The 20,288-nt window shown below is 42.6% G+C and overlaps 2 protein-coding genes across 2 annotated transcripts in view; both read right to left on the reverse strand.

Moving 5' to 3' along the window:
• Positions 1-445: 445 nt before the first annotated feature.
• Positions 446-10,819, reverse strand: LOC139924360 (NXPE family member 3-like). The gene is made up of 6 exons (XM_078281917.1): positions 10,733-10,819; positions 7,922-8,365; positions 5,240-5,535; positions 4,372-4,442; positions 2,520-2,726; positions 446-1,627 (listed from the first exon to the last, which is right to left on the reverse strand). The coding sequence occupies exons 1-6, from the start codon at positions 10,817-10,819 to the stop codon at positions 1,083-1,085; spliced, it is 1,650 nt and encodes a 549-aa protein (XP_078138043.1). The 3' UTR covers positions 446-1,082.
• A 4,674-nt stretch (positions 10,820-15,493) lies between these two features.
• Positions 15,494-20,288, reverse strand: part of LOC139917547 (NXPE family member 3-like) — a 39,180-nt gene continuing 34,385 nt past the window's right edge. The window contains exons 4-7 of the mRNA XM_078282082.1: positions 19,304-19,599; positions 18,788-18,858; positions 16,954-17,151; positions 15,494-16,077 (exon numbers count right to left, since the gene is read on the reverse strand). Of these exons, the coding sequence (XP_078138208.1) occupies positions 15,533-16,077; positions 16,954-17,151; positions 18,788-18,858; positions 19,304-19,599 (1,110 nt within the window). The 3' untranslated portion in view covers positions 15,494-15,532. The remainder of the gene's footprint in view (positions 16,078-16,953; positions 17,152-18,787; positions 18,859-19,303; positions 19,600-20,288) is intronic.

The following is a 20,288-nucleotide window of genomic DNA, read 5'->3' on the forward strand; positions in this document are numbered from 1 at the left end:
AAATAGCTTTAACGTGTGATCATTCAGCAGCAGTTATAAGTGTTTCTGATTGCAGCCTCGCCCAAAACCAAACCTGTCTTATGGTTGCATTGCATTCTGGTCTCTCTCCTGCTCCTGTGGTGGAGAAACTGGTCTCTCTCCTCTTCTACGATGGATTTCTCCCTGTATGATTGTTGAACGTCTCTTGGTGCAAAATGGCGGCTCTAGAAAGAAGCCCTCGCTCTTTGATTCTGAGGGACTGACACCAAAACCTGACGTTTACCGCTGAGGTTTTAGATCGCTGAAACATTTTCTGATACTTTTCTGAACTCCATTGTAGCTGCTGGAAATATCTGGAGGTGACGTCACCTCATCTACGATTGGCCAGTTATCCTCAAAAGAAGAGAAATACAGAGAAAAAGAAGATAAATACACCAAACAAGTAAATAGAGCCAGAAATGCACGGTGCAGTGTGAAAGTGTTCTTTATTGGGTGGATTTTTCCTTTAAGTGGTAGCAGGAACATACTGAAGCATTAATGAACAGACGGTTTAATGTATCTGGCAAAAAGAGGCACACAGATGTAGTCTTGAGGTAACACAACAAGCCATTTGGTGGGAGTCAAACCCCTAACCTGTTACTGTCATGCTTTACCTGTTGAGCTACAGTACAACAAGAGACTGCTTAGCAGTAACACTTACAATTACACTATCCTTTATTACACCAAATATCACAGTGTACCTGCATTCTAGTAAACTTCCTTATAAGAGAGGTAATTGTCATCCACAGGAATGTTGACTCTCCATCGCTCATAATTTACTTCCTGCATCACATTCCATTCACCATAAATACCTCATGGCACCCTGGTACCATGCACACATGGATTCTTCATTAATCCAAGACTAAATAAATTATTCCCACCAGCATATCAAGTGAGCGCTTAACTTTACAAATAAAGTTATTATTATATTTATTCGGGGCATCTTAAATCGGACAGAAGGCAGCTGGGGCAAAATGTAAACCATTGAGAGATAGATTTGTAAAAGCAATCTTTTACAGGACGAGCCTATCCCAGCAGCCTGGACAGGTCGCCACCTAGCCGTTTTACTGTGGACAGATGTAGGACAAGAGAACATCTACCATGTTCTTGATGATGGGGGGCAGGGGGTGGAGGTTGTGGGGCAGGTGGTGGGCGAGCGTCATGTCCCAGGCGTCGACCAGGCGGACATTCAGGTCTTTGAACACGGCCTGGAGCACCTTGTCGCTCTGCAACGCGTACCAGTCGCTGTTGGTCAGCGCCCGAGTAAGCGTCAACGCCTTGAGGTTTGCGGTCCGAATGACCACCAGCGTGTCGGGAGCCCGGTCCAGCAGCCGCCGCACCGCCCTGCGGATGCCCTGCAGCCGCCGGAGGTACAGCTCGATGGGGTAAGTGCTGAAGTGGCACCAGATGCCAAAGACCACGACGGTGTGGCTGCCTCCGACCAGGCTGTCCAGCTCGTTGGCGATGTAGCGCAGCACTCTGCTCGGGATGTTTTTGGTTCGGACCGGAGGGCTGTGGAAGCGGAACGTCACCAGGATGTTGCGCGCGCTGTCGACGGCCATGAGCGGTCCGGACTGCTTCGAGCTGTGCAGGTCAAACTCCTTCAGGTCTAACACAGAAAAAACAAAAAAAAGGTGTTTCTGAGGGAGAGCGTAAAATCAGTCTTTCAATTTTTGGAACCTGAGAGATCCAGAGTGTTTGGTACCTCATAAATCATGGAAATATCATGATAACAGAGGTGGGGATTCGAGTCACAATTTTAATTGCTTGAGTCTTGACTCGATGCATGAAGAGAATACTTGAGACTTGACTTGGGTTCTGGTGACTTGGAACCTTACTTTGATGACTTGACAAGGTTTCTAAAGTTTTGACAAAAGATCTTGTGTTTGTGTAAATGACTGGCCCTGCTCCACTACAGCAATCAGCACGCGTTCTCCCTCATTGAAATAAAGTTGAATTGATTGTTTTCTGGTGTATCCGTTCAAAAGTCAACGCGCTCTGTGGAGCAGGGGGAACGTCACATTGGCGCAACGCTGATGGCAACACGACGCAACGCTCTAAAGTTAGATTGAAAGTGATGAGATTTGTTCCACTAGACGACTTAATTTAAATTCTGTTTTCTGAATTGAATGTATGGAATGATTGAATTTATAGAAGTTGGAACTGATTACAGAATACATTTAGACTTGTGACTTGACTTGAGACTTGTGCCTCAAGACTTGAAAGTTAGTCAGGACTCGAGCAGACTTGACTCGGTCACACCTCTGCATGAAAATATCACTCTTGTATGTATGTAACGATTTGACTTTCCAAATGAACCCTTCCTAGATGATAGAAGACAGGGATCAGAATTGAAAAAAATGTGACTCCATGCAGCTTTTTGCTGTTCACACCGATTAGAAAACATCAGATCTGTGTCACATGTGAGGGAAAAAAATCTAAATTGAGACGGTTTCAGCTGCAGTGTGAACGGAGCCAAACTGTTACAAGAGATCAGTTACCTGGCAGCACAGAGTTGAGGTATTCAAACCACTGTCTGATGGTGGAGTCTCCATACAGGTGAACCACCTTGTCTCTCAGACACTGGCCGATGACAGCGGGGTCGTTGAACTGGTGAACTGTGGCGCCACCTAGGGCTCGCCACACGCCCTGGTAGTAATATCCAGAAGGTTCAGGCTTCAAAATGCTGCTCTGCATCTCTGGTTGACCTGAGAGGAAGTTAAAAACAAACATCTGTGATGTACAGTATATGTGATATAGTACGTTATGCAATACCTCTCTCTGTCAATAGATAGACAGAGATACACAGATATACATTGAATGGAGAAAATATTAGGGTCATCCTCTCCTTTTGCACAATCCACGTCTCAAAGCTTTAAAATACTTAAAATTTAAAATATCAAATACATTCACTTAACAGATGTACACTGCCCGTCAAAAGTTTGGACACACCGCATTTGTCTTTATTTTTACTATTTTCCACATTTTAGAATAAAAGTAAAGACATCAAAACTATGAAATAACACAAATGGAATTATGCAGTGACCAAAAAAGTGTTAAACAAATCAAAACTATCTTATATTTTAGATTCTTTAAAGCAGCTGCCCTTTGCCTTGATGGAAAGGCAAAGGCTTTGGAAAGAAATTCATACATAGGATCAACTTCACTATTTATATTTGTCAAAGAAACAAATGTCAAGCATTTAAGCAGAAGCCTTTAGATCAAAATGGCTTTAAGAGAATGAAAACAGAGTACATTCTATCAGGTGTGTCCAGACTTTTGACGGGCAGTGTGTATGTGTACAGAGTGTCTGAAGGCCTCGCCTGGCTTGAGGCTCCTATAGCGGCGTCTTTGTTGCTAGATTCTGTTACAGTAACAAATGTAAAGGAAACACGACACTGGGCGGCTCTCTGCTGCTTTTTGTTGCCTCAACGTGCAACAACAGATGTTACACAATGAATGTAGAAAATATAGGGGACTTCTTCCTGATGTTGAGCTGCAGCCGCTTTTGCACAATCCACATCAAATTATTGTAAAGTTTAAAAAAGCTTCTGCAGCTCGTCTGTGTGTCCTTATCTACATCTCCTCCTTTGTGATCGGTACGGATTTAATAAGGGAAATCAATAAGGGATAATGGCTTTTACCTGATCCACCTCACCAGTGAAATTCATAAAAAGAGCGAGTGTCTCGAATATTTTGTACATTCATTGTAGATATAGACATAAAAAATATATACAATATATATTATAGACATGTTATTTAATTATAATGGATATAAACTGTATATTGGATTAATTCCCAATAGGTAATTGTCTTAAGTAAGACAAGGCAGTTTTATTCACAATTTTGTTCCACAAACCGCTCTGTAACATCTTCACGGATGCCTATAGTCTATCTGCCTGTTTCTAGACTGTTCTACCACACACTTATTTGACTGAGATTTTGCTGATCTTATACATATGAATGGAAAAAGCTCCTGCACACTGTCCACTTCACTTGCAATTAAATTGATTTTACTAGGAACAAGTTTTCAGTACAAAGACCTTCCTCAGGTTATCTTCAGCGAAATGGGAGAGATCATCTGATATACAGCAGGTTGGGTGGATCCACATGAACCCCGGGACTCTTTCAGAAACATTCTCTACAGAGGGGCGTTTTCTGTGAACTACTAAATAGTTTACCGCTGCTTTTAACCCCATTTGCTACAGCGGCATAAAATCATTTTTATTGAATCCTAAGTGGCCTTGATTAGTCACTTAATGACATTTCAGCACACAGAGGTGTGTGTGTGTGTGTGTGTGTGTGTGTGTGTGTGTGTGTGTGTATGTGTGTGTGTGCAACATTTTTCTTTACCTTCCTCCTTTGGCAACACAGTGACACTGTCAGACCCTGAAGCACGAATGAAGACTTTCATGTTTACACCGCTGAGGAAAAACACACAACAAAACCTCTTTAAAAACTACAGAAAATGATGCCATATGCATAAAATGCAAACACTACTACTACTATTACTACTACTACTACTACTACTACTACTACTAATAATAATAATAATAATACAAAATTTGAATCCATCCCAAAAAATGTGGATGGATTAAAAAGAAAAGTGGTTATAGAACAATCAAACAAAACACGCAAAAATATAACACATGATTAAAAGTGGACAAAATTAAAAATATTACATAAAAGGAAGCCTATGAAAGTGCATTTTAAGGAGTTCAAAGATAATGCTGCTAACTGAAGTTACTCAGGTGGGGTGTTTCACATCTCAAAATAATGAGAATTAAGTCAGAAATCTGAGAAAAAGAATTCTGAGAATTTCAGAATTCTGAGATCAAAGTCAGAATTTATTCTCATAATTCTGACTTTAATCTCAGAACTCAAATTTTGTGGACCTAATCCTCTTCTGCAAACCATAAACCAACTGACACTATTCACTTTTCTTAATGAGAGTTGATTGTATTAGTGTGAATATAACTCAACTAATTTAGATTTTTACTCTCAGTGGATTCACTGCAGTGTGTGCTGCTCATGTGAGAGTGCATGGGAGATATTGGCGCTCACACAAAATGTCATGTGCTACTTGTAATCACTACTAGGAGGCTGATGTAAATGTTTTTTCCCAGTCGACAGGTCGTATTTATGGTAAATCCAACATAGCATGGATGCGGCGAAAGACACAGAGACACACAGAATGTCTGTCCTGTCTCTCCTTCCTCACCTTTGGAAGAGTTTCTCCTCGTTGGCCATGAGGTATTGGTTGAAGCCTGCATTCTTGTGGCTGATCCTGGTGTCGCAGCTCAAGTTCTTGGGCTTGTAGCAGAACCACGGCTCCCCGGTGTGCAGGTCGGTGTAGTTGCACAGCGGCTCCTGGTTCGAAGGCAGGCAGACGTTACAAACCATGGTTTCAGAGACGGATCCTGAGCGGAAGTCGCTCTGGAAGAAAATCTGGTCCGGGTGGTCCCTGGTCAGCCTGCGCAGCACCGTGACGGCCTCACTGGGGTGAACCAGCGTCACCTGACAGGAGGGAGAACCAGAGCTTTCACTCAGTTCAACAATGTATTACTTGGCTTCTGTCATATCAGTAAGGAAAAAGAACATCAACATTACTTAAAGCTGCACTAGGCAAGATTTTTATGTAAAAATCCACCTGTCTTATCAGCCTAAATCACAAAGTGGAGCTACAGCAGAGAAAAGCGTCCCATCTCCACTAATTTAGAAGCTGTAGATTTGTCCTATTTGTCCAAATGAAATTCAGGTGTCAGGATTGGTCACTTCTCCTCCCACCCGAAGTGATGAATCAAAACTTAAGAGTGAAATCCAAACTGTCTCCTCAACAGCAGCAGAGAAAGCTGGACTCTCCAATGTTAGATGTTTTCCTCTCTCTGCATCACAGACCGGCCCGGTTGGTAAACATGAGCTGCTGTGTGACATTTACTGACCTCACTGTATATGGCAAACTGTTACATCTCGCTGCCATTTGGAGCCAATAATGTGTAGCTTTAATTAGCCGTCTTATTTTACGAGCAAAGGATGAGCAGTTTTTAAAGTCTGAACCAAACGGGTCACAAGTGGTAACGCCCACTTTTCTCTTCCAGCACATACTTTCACATTTAACAACAGCGACGTGGGGCCCTATTTAAACGATCTGTAGCGCATGGTCTAAAGCGCGTGCATGGCGCAAAGGGCATGTCCAAATCCACTTTTGCTAGTTAAACGGCGCATAATCTGGGCGCAAAGTGGCGCAAGGCGCAAAGGGGTTGTAAGGGACTAAGTCCCTTAATTAATCATAGGTGTGTTTTGGGCGTAACATGAACTCAACCAATCAGAGTGTCATCTCCCATTCCCTTTAAAAGCCAGGTGCGCTTGCACCTTGGCGCATTACTATTTAAATGGTGGATTAGGTTGGAGAAACATGCGTCATGGCCATAATATGAAATAGGAATATTTGGGGCAGATTGCCAGGTCACCACCTAAAATTGGTCTGGTGGTAGGTTTAACGAAATTCATTGATTTAACCATGCAATAGCCTCTGAAAGGCTAAATAAAAGCAACACAAGAAAGACTACTGTTTCAAAATCAAATAATACATTTATTTCACAGCAGTGGTGAAGCCAGTATTAAACCTGAGTGTCCTCGCACAATTTAGGGAATCGGAGCACTCAGAACGTAGGTCTACGCAAAATAATAGAATTTATGAACGATTAGATGACTGCTAAAATCCACAAAATAATAGCCAACAGCGTCAGGGTCATTAAGTAAAAAAAAAAAAAGATGATCAGATCGTTTTGTCTGTCTTTCTGCTCTCTCGCTCGGCCAGACACTCTGAAACGCTCTGCTTCTGAAACGCTCCCGGTGTGGTATGAAGCCGTGCGGAGGACGGAACAATACCGCGTCGCAGCCGGAACGCCACGCAGCCGCCTCCGGTGGAATCCAGGCGTGAGGTTCAAATCTAATAAATAAATCTCTTGACAACCAACGCACAACAAACAGCGCTGCCTGTCCATGGTTCTGAAATAACAGCGCTATGTTTCTATAGGGTACATAAAACTTAAACTGGGGGGGCACAAAATAGTTTTTGGCATTTGGCATTGCGTAATGGTGAAAGCATATGGCAATTTGGCAACAAAATACATGTCAGGAACGACGTAAAGTGTACATTTTCATAGTAGATGATCCTAATTTTCTATTTTGCATGGTAACGTTGTGTGTGTGTGTTTGAGAGAGAGAGAGAGAGAGAGAGAGAGAGAGAGAGAACTGATTGATGCTGTGGGTCATTGTGTGGCAATAACAATGGGCATCATATTATTATTAGTTTTTGAGTTTGTTTTGCGTCCCTGTGTGTGTAACAAGCAGAGTGTACGCGTGTTGTGCACCCGCCTATGTAGGCGCATCTTACTATCTGAATAATGCGCCCTTTAAATAGCAGGAAAATACTGCGCCATTGACTTTCGACCAGGTTTTTGTTGGTCAATGGCGCAATCGCTGTCCGCTGCCTCAAGATAGGAATGCGCCAACAATGCGCCTGACCACACCTCATTTTAAGACCAGCACGCCCATGGGCACACAGATGGGCACAAGTACATTTGCTATTTAAACAACGTGGGCGCTGGGTGTGAAAATGACAACTGCGTCGGTCGGAAACTAGCAATGACACTTGCGCTGCGCTTTGCGCCGGGTGTAAGATAGGGCCGCTAGTCTTTGTCACTCTCACGTGACTTCATGGTGTGAATCACCCAAAGAGGTTAAATGCCAGGGAATTCCCCACCACCAAGTAGAACTGATTAATCTCTTCACTCTTCACTCTAAGTCCAGTGGAATTTGTTTTTAATTGTTTTGGACATTTTACCACCTGGATGACTGACATGAATCTACACAGACATGACACAGTCTTTGTCTTCACCTCGACCTGCGCTCGTCCCTCCCACACTAACGGGAACACGGCGGTGTAGGAGCCGTTCAGGTGGTCCGCCACTCGCCCGGCCACGCCCGCGCCGAGCGCCGGGTCGTGCAGACGGGCGACTAGGACATCTCCCCCGAAGCTCTTGGGACGCCCCTGGACGTCCCGCATCAGGATCCGAGCCTCCAGGTGATCGCCCACACGCCGCTGCCCCCCGCCCCTCGCTGGCAGGAGGGTGAAGGTGCTGTGGGCGGGGTCGCTGGTCCGGTTCAGGGAAACAGGCACAGGCAAGAGTGGAGTTTCAGGCCAAGCGATGGAGTCCAGCAGGAGGCGCTCCTCCAGAACGTCCTCAGGCGTACGGGGCTGGTAGCTGCAGTAGTCGAGCTGGCGGGGCGGGACGGGGGAAACTCTGGTGATGGGGAAGGTGGTGTTGATTTTATTCTGAAACTGGAAGGGGGTTGAAGGGAGGGAGGGGTGACAAAGGAAGAGAAAACAAATGTTAGTTGATGGTTTGAGGCTGAGGTAAAAAGATTCTTAAAAAATCAAATTAAAGGGGCAACAAGTAAGATTTTAACTGCACAAAACAAGCAGCTTATTTGCTATAAATAGTGCTAAGAAATACAAGCACAAAGTAATAAATGAACACAAATATCGGCTTGGTTTAGCAGCTACTCAGATGCAACGTGTTTCAAGCTTGGCACTCTTCCTCAGGCAGCCAGGCTTGAAACGCTTAGCTGGGCTATCGACACAAATCTCCATCACAGGGTTTTCCTCAGGATGTGAAGTGTTGATCCCTGGATGCAGAGAGCTGGGGTATATTGATGAATTTGGATGCTATATTTTAATTTAAAAAGAATCAAGTACTTTCAAGGCCATCCGTTCATTTTCAAAAGCCTTTAAGGCCTTATTTTATTTTTAAGTATTTTCAAGGCCTGTGGAAACCCTGTCAAGGACACAGACTGTTGATAGAAACACACTGGATTGAACCAAAATGAAAATTTAATTTTTATAACACTTTCTGTGCATATGGCCAACTGTGGACTAATGTGAATACGATGCACATTTACACATCATGTATACTGCTGTAAATTTACATTTCTGCTGCTACTTTGTAAAAGTAAATAATTACTATTATATTTATGCATACTCATGCTTATATCTACTTATACACTGCACATATTTCATATCATTCCAAATTTAAGTAAGAAATGGAGACTTCACATCACAAGTAAATCCACACATGCAAATAATCCATACTCTTTCCCATACTTCTGTTCTGCAGTCTACCTAGATGTTGAAAGTGCGGGCAACATACATTTATAAATTATACAATTATATTCTATGTTATTGCCTTTACTGTCTGTACATTTTACTTTTCTTATTGTTCCACCTTTTTCCCCTGTTCAATCCTGTTACCTTCGCTGCTGCAACGACCTAATTTCCCAACAGGGATCAATACAGTTTATTACAGAAAATATTGCATTTCAACCCAACTCAGTGCCGCCTGCCATCAGTAACCCCACTCCCATGAAAGTGCAGCTCAATAGCTTTCTAGAAAAGTTGACCTCATCCCCCTGTCCCATTACGCCCCCTAAGCACTCCCCCTTCATTTTGAGTGACACTCAGTTGGAAGTGTTAGTGTTGTATCAGAAGGGCCGCTCACAGGAGGAGCCGAGGCAGAGGGTGAAGGACTTGCAGCAGCAGCCCTGGGACGCCCTTCCCTCTATCATCACTTCCTGTTTTGTGATGTTGTGATGAAATGCCTTGTGATTTTGCTGCGAACCAATTTCCCCACGGGGACAAATAAAAGTATCTATCTATCTATCTATCTATCTAATGACATGGCACATCACCAGCCAGCTGTTGCCATAGTTGCAGCGTATTTTTTCAGTTTTATTGGAGATATGCAGCGCTGCCCATCAAAAGAAGACTTGTACATGTGTTACATCATTGGTGCATTACACAGATTGAGCAACACGCATTTTCTCAATATTGTCAGTGTGTTTGTTTCAGAGCATGATGGCTGACTGGATAAATAAATTAAATCATTGAAAAAAAATAATAATAGTCAGCCAAGCATAAATGAATGATGAAATTTCTACCTGAGAAGTTGCTCTTTTGTATAATATATGAAGTTTTGTTTTTATGTTTTCCCCATGGTTTAACCATGTTTTCCTTTTTATAATTTTATAGTTATCAGACATAATTGTTTTCAAACAAAATCTTGCAAATCCACATCGATTTTAGTCTTCCGTGTCATTATTATAAATGAAGCTTCCCGACATATGGGCCAGACGCCTAACCTTATATGGCATCATCATGGGGCGTCAATTATGCAAATTCACAATTCTCATGAACAGCGTTCATTTAGAACAGGTGGCATTCATCGTGTTTACACAGGTCATTTACGACAGTTTTCTGAAGATACGAGTGTTTGGTGAATCTGACGCGGCACACTCGTACGAGTCCACCTCACAAAAAAAGTAAGAGAAATTTAAGATAAGAATACGAAAATGTTCTTGCATGAGGCCCATTGTCTCTGTACTGAAATCATACTTATATCTTTTTTTTTTGCTTCTCTATTCAGAGAGCAAAGAACCTGGCACCAGCTTGTATCTTTGTTCTCCCCGTGGGCTACAAAGTTACTCAACTACAAGAGAACTGCAGCCTGTTTATTGATAACCCTGAGTGATTTCCTTGATCCAAATCAACAGAAAATGTTTCAGCAACACAAGACGTAGTATACTTGAAAACATTAAAAGTGAATAATATGGCACCTTTCAAACCCTTCACTCAGTCAAACTGTGTTCTCACCTCCAGCAGGTTCATGTGGCACAACAGGAAGAAGAGGACGGACAGCACCAGGAGGAGGAAGATGGCGGCATACTTGGAACGCCACATGCTGACGTCCCTCCTTTTACAAGCTTCGGTCTTTATGGTCAGCGATCAGTCTTCATCTCACATTTCGCTCCACATCTCACTGTGGCTGTAGTGTGACACTGTGACGAGTCCCTCTGATACTGGTATAAAAAAAAAAGGAAAAGGTTTAACTTTGACACCCTGTTTTGTTTGACATCCAGCTTAGGCAGGACACCACCAGCGGCCTTGAGAGTATCGACAAGTCCTTGCACCCTGGCACGTAGAAGCTCTGGTGCCTTCAATTCGGTCTCCTACCCCGGCTGATGTGGCCATTGACCATCTACAAGGCCCCAATCTCAAAGGTCGACAAGCTGGAGAGGATGATCAGCTCATTCGCCAGAAAGTGTCTAGGTCTCCCCAGGTGCCTTAGCAACACAGGGCTCTATGGAAAAGGCATCCTGGAACTTCCCGTCTCCAGTCTTTTAGAGGAGTACAAGTGCACCAAAGTAAGGCTGGAGATGACGCTGACAGAATCCCGTGACCCATTTGTAGCCCAAACTGCTCCCACCCTGGCAACCGGGAGGAAGTGGACCCCGTCAGCAGCTACACAACAGGCAAAGTCAGCTCTCAAGCACAGGGACATCGTTGGCCACGTGCAACAAGGGAGAGGAGGCCTCGGCAGAGAGCTGGTGGAGAGCTTTGTAGGTTGGTGCAACAACAACCACCTCCAGCTCAACATCACGAAAACCAAGGAGCTGGTGGTGGACTTCAGAAGGAGCAGGAAGCCCCCAAACCCTGTCACCATCCAGGGGCCTCCCCCTGGATGGTGACAGGGTTTGGGGGCCGATAGGAGTTCACCATCTCCACCTCCTCAGGTGGAGATGGAGATAATACAAAAATGTATTATACTAGCAAAAGAAAAAAAAAAGTAGTAGTTTAAAAGTAGTTTCTTATGTCTATAGAGGTTTATTAAAAAGGTTTATTAAAAGTTTTAACAGAAAAAATGTATCAATCAATTTGATATGTTCCATGTAGCTACAATTTTAAAGGCCTTGATGAAAGTTGCTGAGCATTACTTCAAGATAAAGATATTCATTCTGATCTTGTTTTATATTTCAGTGTTGATTGAAGTGTAATTGCTAGATTTGTATTAAAATGAATGTGTTTTACAATTGCTTACTTACATACGCCCATATTCTGCATGGCTGTATTGGGACAATGTTTGTGCCAAAAAGGCGTATTTCACGCTTTTGCCATTTTTAAAAAAGTTATCAAATATAATTCAACTTAAACTGTAGCAGTATTGTTTTTATAGTAATGCTCAATCTGATAACACAAAAAGTTAAAATATTGTGCTTAGTATGTGGTAACGGCAGCTGATCCAAGTTTGATCAAAATTTGTTTTGGCTCTCCTGTAAAATCTACTATAACACACTTAACACCCCTTTGGCTCCAAGCCCTCGATATATGATTATATATATATCCTATATCTATCCTTGTGAAATTTAAGAGTTTTGTTCCAAAATGAGTCATACACCATTTGAACAAGGCGACAATGGATCTCACAATATTAAAATGAACTGTGATACTTCTCAAAACATGCGAGACAACTCTTTTGGTCTTGACAAAATACTGAAAGTTCACAGACTGAATCCTCTGTATTTAAAAAAAACATTATAATGAGGAACTGCAGGTCATAATCTCCATGGTGGATATATACAGTATCTTTGAACTGAACTCTTCAGATATATACTCAAGCATCAGATCAGTCTTACCTCAGCAGAAATCCATCTCCCAGGCGGCTCCTCTGTTATGTGACAGCTTGACTCGCTGGTTTGAATGTTGGTTTGCATGGAAGTTGGTTGTGTTCCTCTGACCTCCAGGTAGTGAACTGGCCCCTCCCACAGCACATGCAACGGGGGGTAGGTGCTTTGCAATAGTACAGTATGCAATTTCAGCAAACCACAGGAGTGACAGTCACAATTATTTGACTGGGGAGGGGTAAAGAAACTCTAACCAACTCCAAAAAATCCCTCAACCTGTTAGAGCTGCTATTGAGGAGGGGGAACAAGCTGCAGTGACTTCTAACAAGCTTTATAAAGATCTACATGGTTCAAAATGGCAGAAATTTTCTACTCACTTCGCACTTCCTCACTCTTGACTCAGATGCTGCTTACCAAATATTCACAAAGTAGAGCCATGATAAACCATGCAGATGTCTTCCTGAGGAAGTGGGTTGCAGATCAAACGGATTTAACAAAAAACAGTTTCTGTTCCTGAAGGGTTTAGCTGACGATGATTTTACTAAATAGACATGAGGAGCTATCTATTATGTTCTTAACAGAATGTGAATGAACGTGGTCCACACTACACCATGCTTCAATCAGACAACTTTACTTCCTGTGCCACTCACACTAACAACCCATTCATGCCGTAAAACAGTCCCCTCACGTAAAACCAGCATCCATACAACTGTCACACATCCTGTGTGCGTCTGTGTGCATGTGTGTCATACATAACACTATCATCATTATGTCACGATCATTAAAGGAAAACGATAAAAGTTATTTATACTTGAGTTGATTTTCGTGTTTTTGGGCAATATTGGACAGCTGAAAAACACGGTTTATGATGAAATCTTACTAAAGTTCCTCAGATATACAATGAAGGTTAAAACATTATCATGTATTAAATGAATAAGCATTAAAAAACATATCTTGATGACAGGGCATCATGTACATGAAATGCACCCTCAATTATAGAATGCCTCCATTTATATTTTTCACTTTTAAAAAGCTTTTTCAGATGTAGCTGTATTTACTTACAGCTGTCTCTCTTTACCTTGAGCCATGCACTCCATGACCTATTTGTGTCTGTCAACATACAGACACCAGGGTACAATTACGCTCAGCTCCCCTCTCCCCCAACACACACACACACACACACACACACACACACACACACACACACACACAGGCAGACACGCACCCATGTTGGTGGTGGTTTTGATGATGACAGGGTGAGAGGAAAAGAGCCTGGGATGATCCCAAAGTCAAGACGCAGTGTGATTATTGAGGACAGCAGATCCTCCTCGCTCAGCTGAGTCCGGTCTAAAGTACACATACTGCTGGCTGAATGTGGAGCGGTGCTCCAGTAGAGCTGCTCAGCTCCCAGGTTTGAACCTGTGTAACTGTGTGAATATGAAGCAAGAGAGAATCTGTACTTTGTCAACTTTATCGGGTTACAAAAAGATTTTAAAAAACCCTCAAAAAACAGCAGAGCACAGCATGTTGATTTGAGAACCTCTCACTGCAGTCCATCCAGACAGGCGCACTTCAAACCCTTTCGTCATCGAGATTATAAAATTAAAGATTCACCATATTTATTTGTAGGGGTGTCACGATTCGATTTGACTTTCGATTTTAAGGTCACGATTCGATTCGATTTTCGATTTAAACAGTTTTGTTTTTTTCAGCACGGGCGGCTATGCCATTGTTAGACTATCGAGTCTTGATTTGTAAAGATCAACAGATCATTGGTTTTATGCCCTGACAACTGTCATTTCTTCTTTAAAAAGATGGTATCAAGTGTGATATAACTGCCATATATATTTTTTTTTTGAATGTACCACACTAAGGCCATATGGTCAAATTTTTTCAAAGTTTTTCCATTTAAAAAAACACAACTTTCCCTTTAATTTGGTACCAAATACATGGCAAGGCGATTCAGGGCTTCTCCTTACTTAAGTGTCAACATTCACAGTATGACAACAAAACAGATCCTTCCTATCTTGGCTAACGATAAGCTTTCAAAATGCATACAAAACCTCCAGCGCCTCAACCCACACAGTAATAAGATCAGACAATAATAGTCGCCAAACAAATATGGAAAAAGTCGCCAAACTTATATGGATAAAAGTCGCTGCAACCCGGCCGGTCCTCCTACCGACTCTTCGGTGCACTGCCTCCCGGAAACCAGCGTCCGTCTCCGGCGGTGAGAGCAGGTAGGTCCCGCTGTTTAGTGAAGGTGATCTTGTGTCTTGTTTTATCGAGCAAGAACAAGCGATTTCCATCAAAACACTTCAACACACAATGTCTTCGTAACTTTCCACTACATATGGCGGGTCAGGTTCTGTCTTACAGCACAATCTGACAGCTTCCAGAAGGTTTTAAAAGCGTGACGCTTAGCCGGCGAAGCCATTTTTAGATCTAACGTTACCGTTGGAGGACGACTAAACCCGGGGAAAATCAAACGTCTCAGTGTCACCAGATATACAGTATTTTCCGGTTCCGGTTCATCGATGACAACTTGAAGTATAAAACAAAGCTGATAACTTGATTTTCAGTTTTTGGTACATTTTAAATTATTTAAAAATGACGGCCGCTCTCTAGCAGCTACGCTGTGTCGTCATTGCAATGTTTTTGTTTTAGTAGGTAGGCAGAGGTGGAGAGAAAAAAAATATTGGGAGAATCGCGAACCTGCTTGTGATTTCGAAGGTCGAAATCGAACGCTCATTTCGATCGATTTTCGATTTAGAATCGAAATCGTGACACCCCTATTTATTTGCCTTGCGCAGTTCATATAAATGCTTACTTGGCCACTTCAGCCTGTTAAACAGACTTAGAGCACCACAACACGATGTAGTAAACAGTAGTGCAACAGCTCCCATTCATTCATTCATTCATTATCTTTACCCGTTTATTTGTGGGACTGGAGCCTATCCCAGCAGCCTGGACAGGTCGCCACCTAGCCGTTTTACTGTGGACAGATGTAGGACAAGAGAACGTCTATCATGTTCTTGATGATGGGGGGCTGGGGGTGGAGGTTGTGGGGCAGGTGGTGGGCGAGCGTCATCTCCCACGCGTCCACCAGGCGGACATTCAGGTCTTTGAACACGGCCCGGAGCACCTTGTCGCGCTGCAGCGAGTACCAGTCGCTGTTGGTCAGCGTCTCGTAAAGCGTCAACGCCTTGAGGTTTGCGGTCCGAATGACCACCAGCGTGTCGGGAGCCCGGTCCAGCAGCCGCCGCACCGCCCTGCGGATGCCCTGCAGCCGCCGAAGGTACACCTCGACAGGGAAAGTGCTGAAGTGGGACCAGATGCCGAAGACCACGACGGTGCGGCTGCCTCCGACCAGGCTGTCCAGCTCGTTGGCGATGTAGCGCAGCTCGCTGGTCGGGACGTTGCCGAATCGGATCGGAGGGCCGTGGCAGCGGTACTTCACCAGGATGTTGTGCACGCTGTCGACGGCCATGAACGGTCCGACCTGCTTTGGGCTGTGCAGGTCAAACTCCTTCAGGTCTAACAGAAAAAACAGAAACAGAAAAAAAGAAACAAAGGTATTATTGAGGGAGAGCGTAAAATCAGAGATCCAGAGGGTTTGGTACCTCATAAAACATAATGACACAAATAAAAAATATCATGATAACAGAGGTGGGGATTCGAGTCACAATTTTAATTGCTTGAGTCTTGACTTGATGCATGAAGAGAATACCTGAGACTTGACTTCTGGTGACTTGGGACTTGACTTTGACTTGTACTTTGATGACTTGAAAAGGTTTCTAAAGTCTTGACTTGAGATCTTGTGTTTGTGTAAATGACTTAGATTGAAAGTGATGAGATTTGTTCCAGCAGACGACTGAATTTAAATTCTGTTTTCTGAATTTGTATGGAATGATTGAATTTATTGAAGTTGAAACTGATTATAGAAATCAAACTCATGATGCTCTTACCAAGTTTTTATCCTATTAAAACCATATTGCATTGAAAAGTCCTAGATATTTAGTTTTCTTTAAGATATTAAATTGATACTGGACTCTTGATTTGTTCTGACTTGACTTCTACATTTAGACTTGAGACTTGACATTAATGACATTGACTTGACTTGAGACTTGTGCCTCAAGACTTGGGACTAGAGCAGAGTTGACTCGGTCACACCTCTGCATGACAATATCACTCTTTCTATCACTCTTCGATTTGACTTTCCAAATGAACTCTTGCTAGACGATAGAAGACAGGGATCAGAATTGAAAAAAATGTGACTCCATGCAGCTTTTTGCTGTTCACACCGATCAGAAAACATCAGATCTGTGTCACATGTGAGGGAAAAAAAATCAAAATTGAGACGCTTTCAGCTGCAGTGTGAACGGAGCCAAACTGTTACAAGAGATCAGTTACCTGGCAGCACAGAGTTGAGGTATTCAAACCACTGTCTGATGGTGGAGTCTCCATACAGGTGAACCACCTTGTCTCTCAGACACTGGCCGATGACAGCGGAGTCGTTGAACTGGTGAACTGTGGCGCCACCTGGGGCTCGCCACACGCCCTGGTAGTAATATCCAGAAGGTTCAGGCTTCAAAACGCTGCTCTGCATCTCTGGTTGACCTGAGAGGAAGTTAAAAACAAACATCTGTGATGTACAGTATATGTGATATAGTACGTTATGTAATACCTCTCTCTGTCAATAGATAGACAGAGATACACAGATATACATTGAATGGAGAAAATATTAGGGTCATCCTCTCCTTTTGCACAATCCACGTCTCAAAGCTTTAAAATACTTAAAATTTAAAATATCAAATACATTCACTTAACAGATGTACACTGCCCGTCAAAAGTTTGGACACACCGCATTTGTCTTTATTTTTACTATTTTCCACATTTTAGAATGAAAGTAAAGACATCAAAACTATGAAATAACACAAATGGAATTATGCAGTGACCAAAAAAGTGTTAAACAAATCAAAACTATCTTATATTTTAGATTCTTTAAAATAGCCGCCCTTTGCCTTGATGGAAAGGCAAAGGCTTTGGAAAGAAATTCATACATAGGATCAACTTCACTATTTATATTTGTCAAAGAAACAAATTTCAAACATTTAAGCAGAAGCCTTTAGATCAAAATGGCTTTAAGAGAATGAAAACAGAGTACATTCTATCAGGTGTGTCCAGACTTTTGACGGGCAGTGTGTATGTGTACAGAGTGTCTGAAGGCCTCGCCTGGCTTGAGGCTCCTATAGCGGCGTCTTTGTTGCTAGATTCTGTTACAATAACAAATGTAAAGGAAACACGATACTGGGCGGCTCTCTGCTGCTTTTTGTTGCCTCAACGTGCAACAACAGATGTTACACAATGAATGTAGAAAATATAGGGGACTTCTTCCTGATGTTGAGCTGCAGCCGCTTTTGCACAATCCACATCAAATTATTGCAAAGTTTAAAAAAGCTTCTGCAGCTCGTCTGTGTCTCCTTATCTACATCTCCTCCTTTGTGATCGGTACAGATAAGGGAAATCAATAAGGGATAATGGCTTTTACCTGATCCACCTCAGCAGTGGAATTCATAAAAAGAGCAAGTGTCCCGAATATTTTGTATTTTGTAAACCAAAATATATACGACATTTTATTATAGACATGTTATTTAATTATATTGGATATAAACTATATATTGGATTAATTCCCAAATCAGTATAAGTCTCTTGCTCATGCAGAACTCCTTTGCTCTCATAGCATTTGGTTTTAAGTAAGACAAGGCAGTGTGAAGTTTAATTCACAATTTTGTTCCACAAACCGCTCTGTAACATCTTCACGGATGCCTATAGTCTATCTGCCTGTTTCTAGACTGTTCTACCACACACTTATTTGACTGAGATTTTGCTGATCTTATGCTTATGAATGGAAAAAGCTCCTGCACACTGTCCACTTCACTTGCAATTGCAAAGGAACAAGGTTTCAGTACAAAGACCTTCCTCAGGTTATCTTCAGCGAAATGGGAGAGATCATCTGATATACAGCAGGTTGGGTGGATCCACATGAACCCCGGGACTCTTTCAGAAACATTCTCTACAGAGGGGCGTTTTCTGTGAACTACTAAATAGTTTACTGCTGCTTTTAACCCCATTTGCTACAGTGGCATAAAAACATTTTTATTGAGTCCTAAGTGGCCTTGATTAGTCACTTAATGACATTTCAGCACACAATGTGTGTGTGTGTGTGTGTAACATTTTTCTTTACCTTCCTCCTTTGGCAACACAGTGACACTGTCAGACCCTGAAGCACGAATGAAGACTTTCATGTTTACACCGCTGAGGAAAAACACACAACAAAACCTCTTTAAACACAACAGAAAATTATGCCATATGCATAAAATGCAAATACTACTAATAATAATAATAATAATAATAATAATAATAATAATCCATCCCAAAAAATGTGGATGGATTAAAAAGAAAAGTGGTTAAAACTAGAACAATCAAACAAAATACTATTAATATAATAATAATATAATATAATAATTTTAATTTTTACTCTCAGTGGATTCATTGCAGTGTGTGCTGCTCATGTGAGAGTGCATGGGAGATATTGGAGCTCACACAAAATGTCATGTGCTACTTGTAATCACTACTAGGAGGCTGATGTAAATGTTTTTTCCCAGTCGACAGGTCGTATTTACGATAAATCCAACATAGCATGGATGCGGGAAAAGACACAGAGACACACAGAATGTCTGCCCTGTCTCTCCTCCCTCACCTTTGGAAGAGTTTCTCCTCCTTGGCCATGAGGTTTTGGTTGAAGCCTCCTGTGGAGTGGCTGATCCTGGTGTCGCAGCTCAGTTTCTTGGGCTTGTAGCAGAACCACGGCTCCCCGGTGTGCAGGTTGGTGTAGTTGCACAGCGGCTCCTGGTTCGAAGGCAGGCAGACGTTACAAACCATGGTTTCAGAGACGGATCCTGAGCTGAAGACGCTGTGGAAGAAAATTCGGTCCGGGTGGTCCCTGGTCAGCCTGCGCAGCACCGTGACGGCCTCACTGGGGTGAACCAGCGTCACCTGACAGGAGGGAGAACCAGAGCTTTCACTCAGTTTAACAATGTATTACTTGGCTTCTGTCAGATCAGTAAGGAAAAAGAAAGTGAACATTACTTAAAGCTGCACTAGGCAAGATTTTTATGTAAAAATCCACCTGTCTTATCAGCCTAAATCACAAAGTGGAGCTACAGCAGAGAAAAGCGTCCCATCTCCACTAATTTAGAAGTTGTAGAATTGTCCTATTTGTCCAAATGAAATTCAGGTGTCAGGTTTGGTCACTTCTCCTCCCACCCGAAGTGATGAATCAAAACTTAAGAGTGAAATCCAAACTGTCTCCTAAACAGCAGCAGAGAAAGCTGGACTCTCCAATGTTAGATCTTTTCCTCTCTCGTCTCTTTGGTTTCTTTGGTATAAACAACATCATATGTGCTATTGACAACAAACATTACTGTGTGGCTGTATTCATTGATTTTTCTTCTCCGTGGATTGTCACCTTGTCGTGGTGGAGAAGCTTGTGTGTTCCTGAGATCCCGAGAGCAACGCCGTCTGGAGCTATGCTCCTGCTAGGGTCACCCATGGCGGTAAGGTCGAGGGGGAGGTCCCTGACAAAGAACAATCCAACCAAGACCTCAACGGCGGAACAGCAATTGGCGACAGGGGCAGGATTGTGAGATCTGGAAGCCCCTAGTCATGAGCCGGCACATTAGGCG

The sequence above is a fragment of the Centroberyx gerrardi genome, chromosome 24 (genome assembly GCF_048128805.1).
Source record: "Centroberyx gerrardi isolate f3 chromosome 24, fCenGer3.hap1.cur.20231027, whole genome shotgun sequence".
NCBI classification, from domain to species: domain Eukaryota; kingdom Metazoa; phylum Chordata; class Actinopteri; order Beryciformes; family Berycidae; genus Centroberyx; species Centroberyx gerrardi.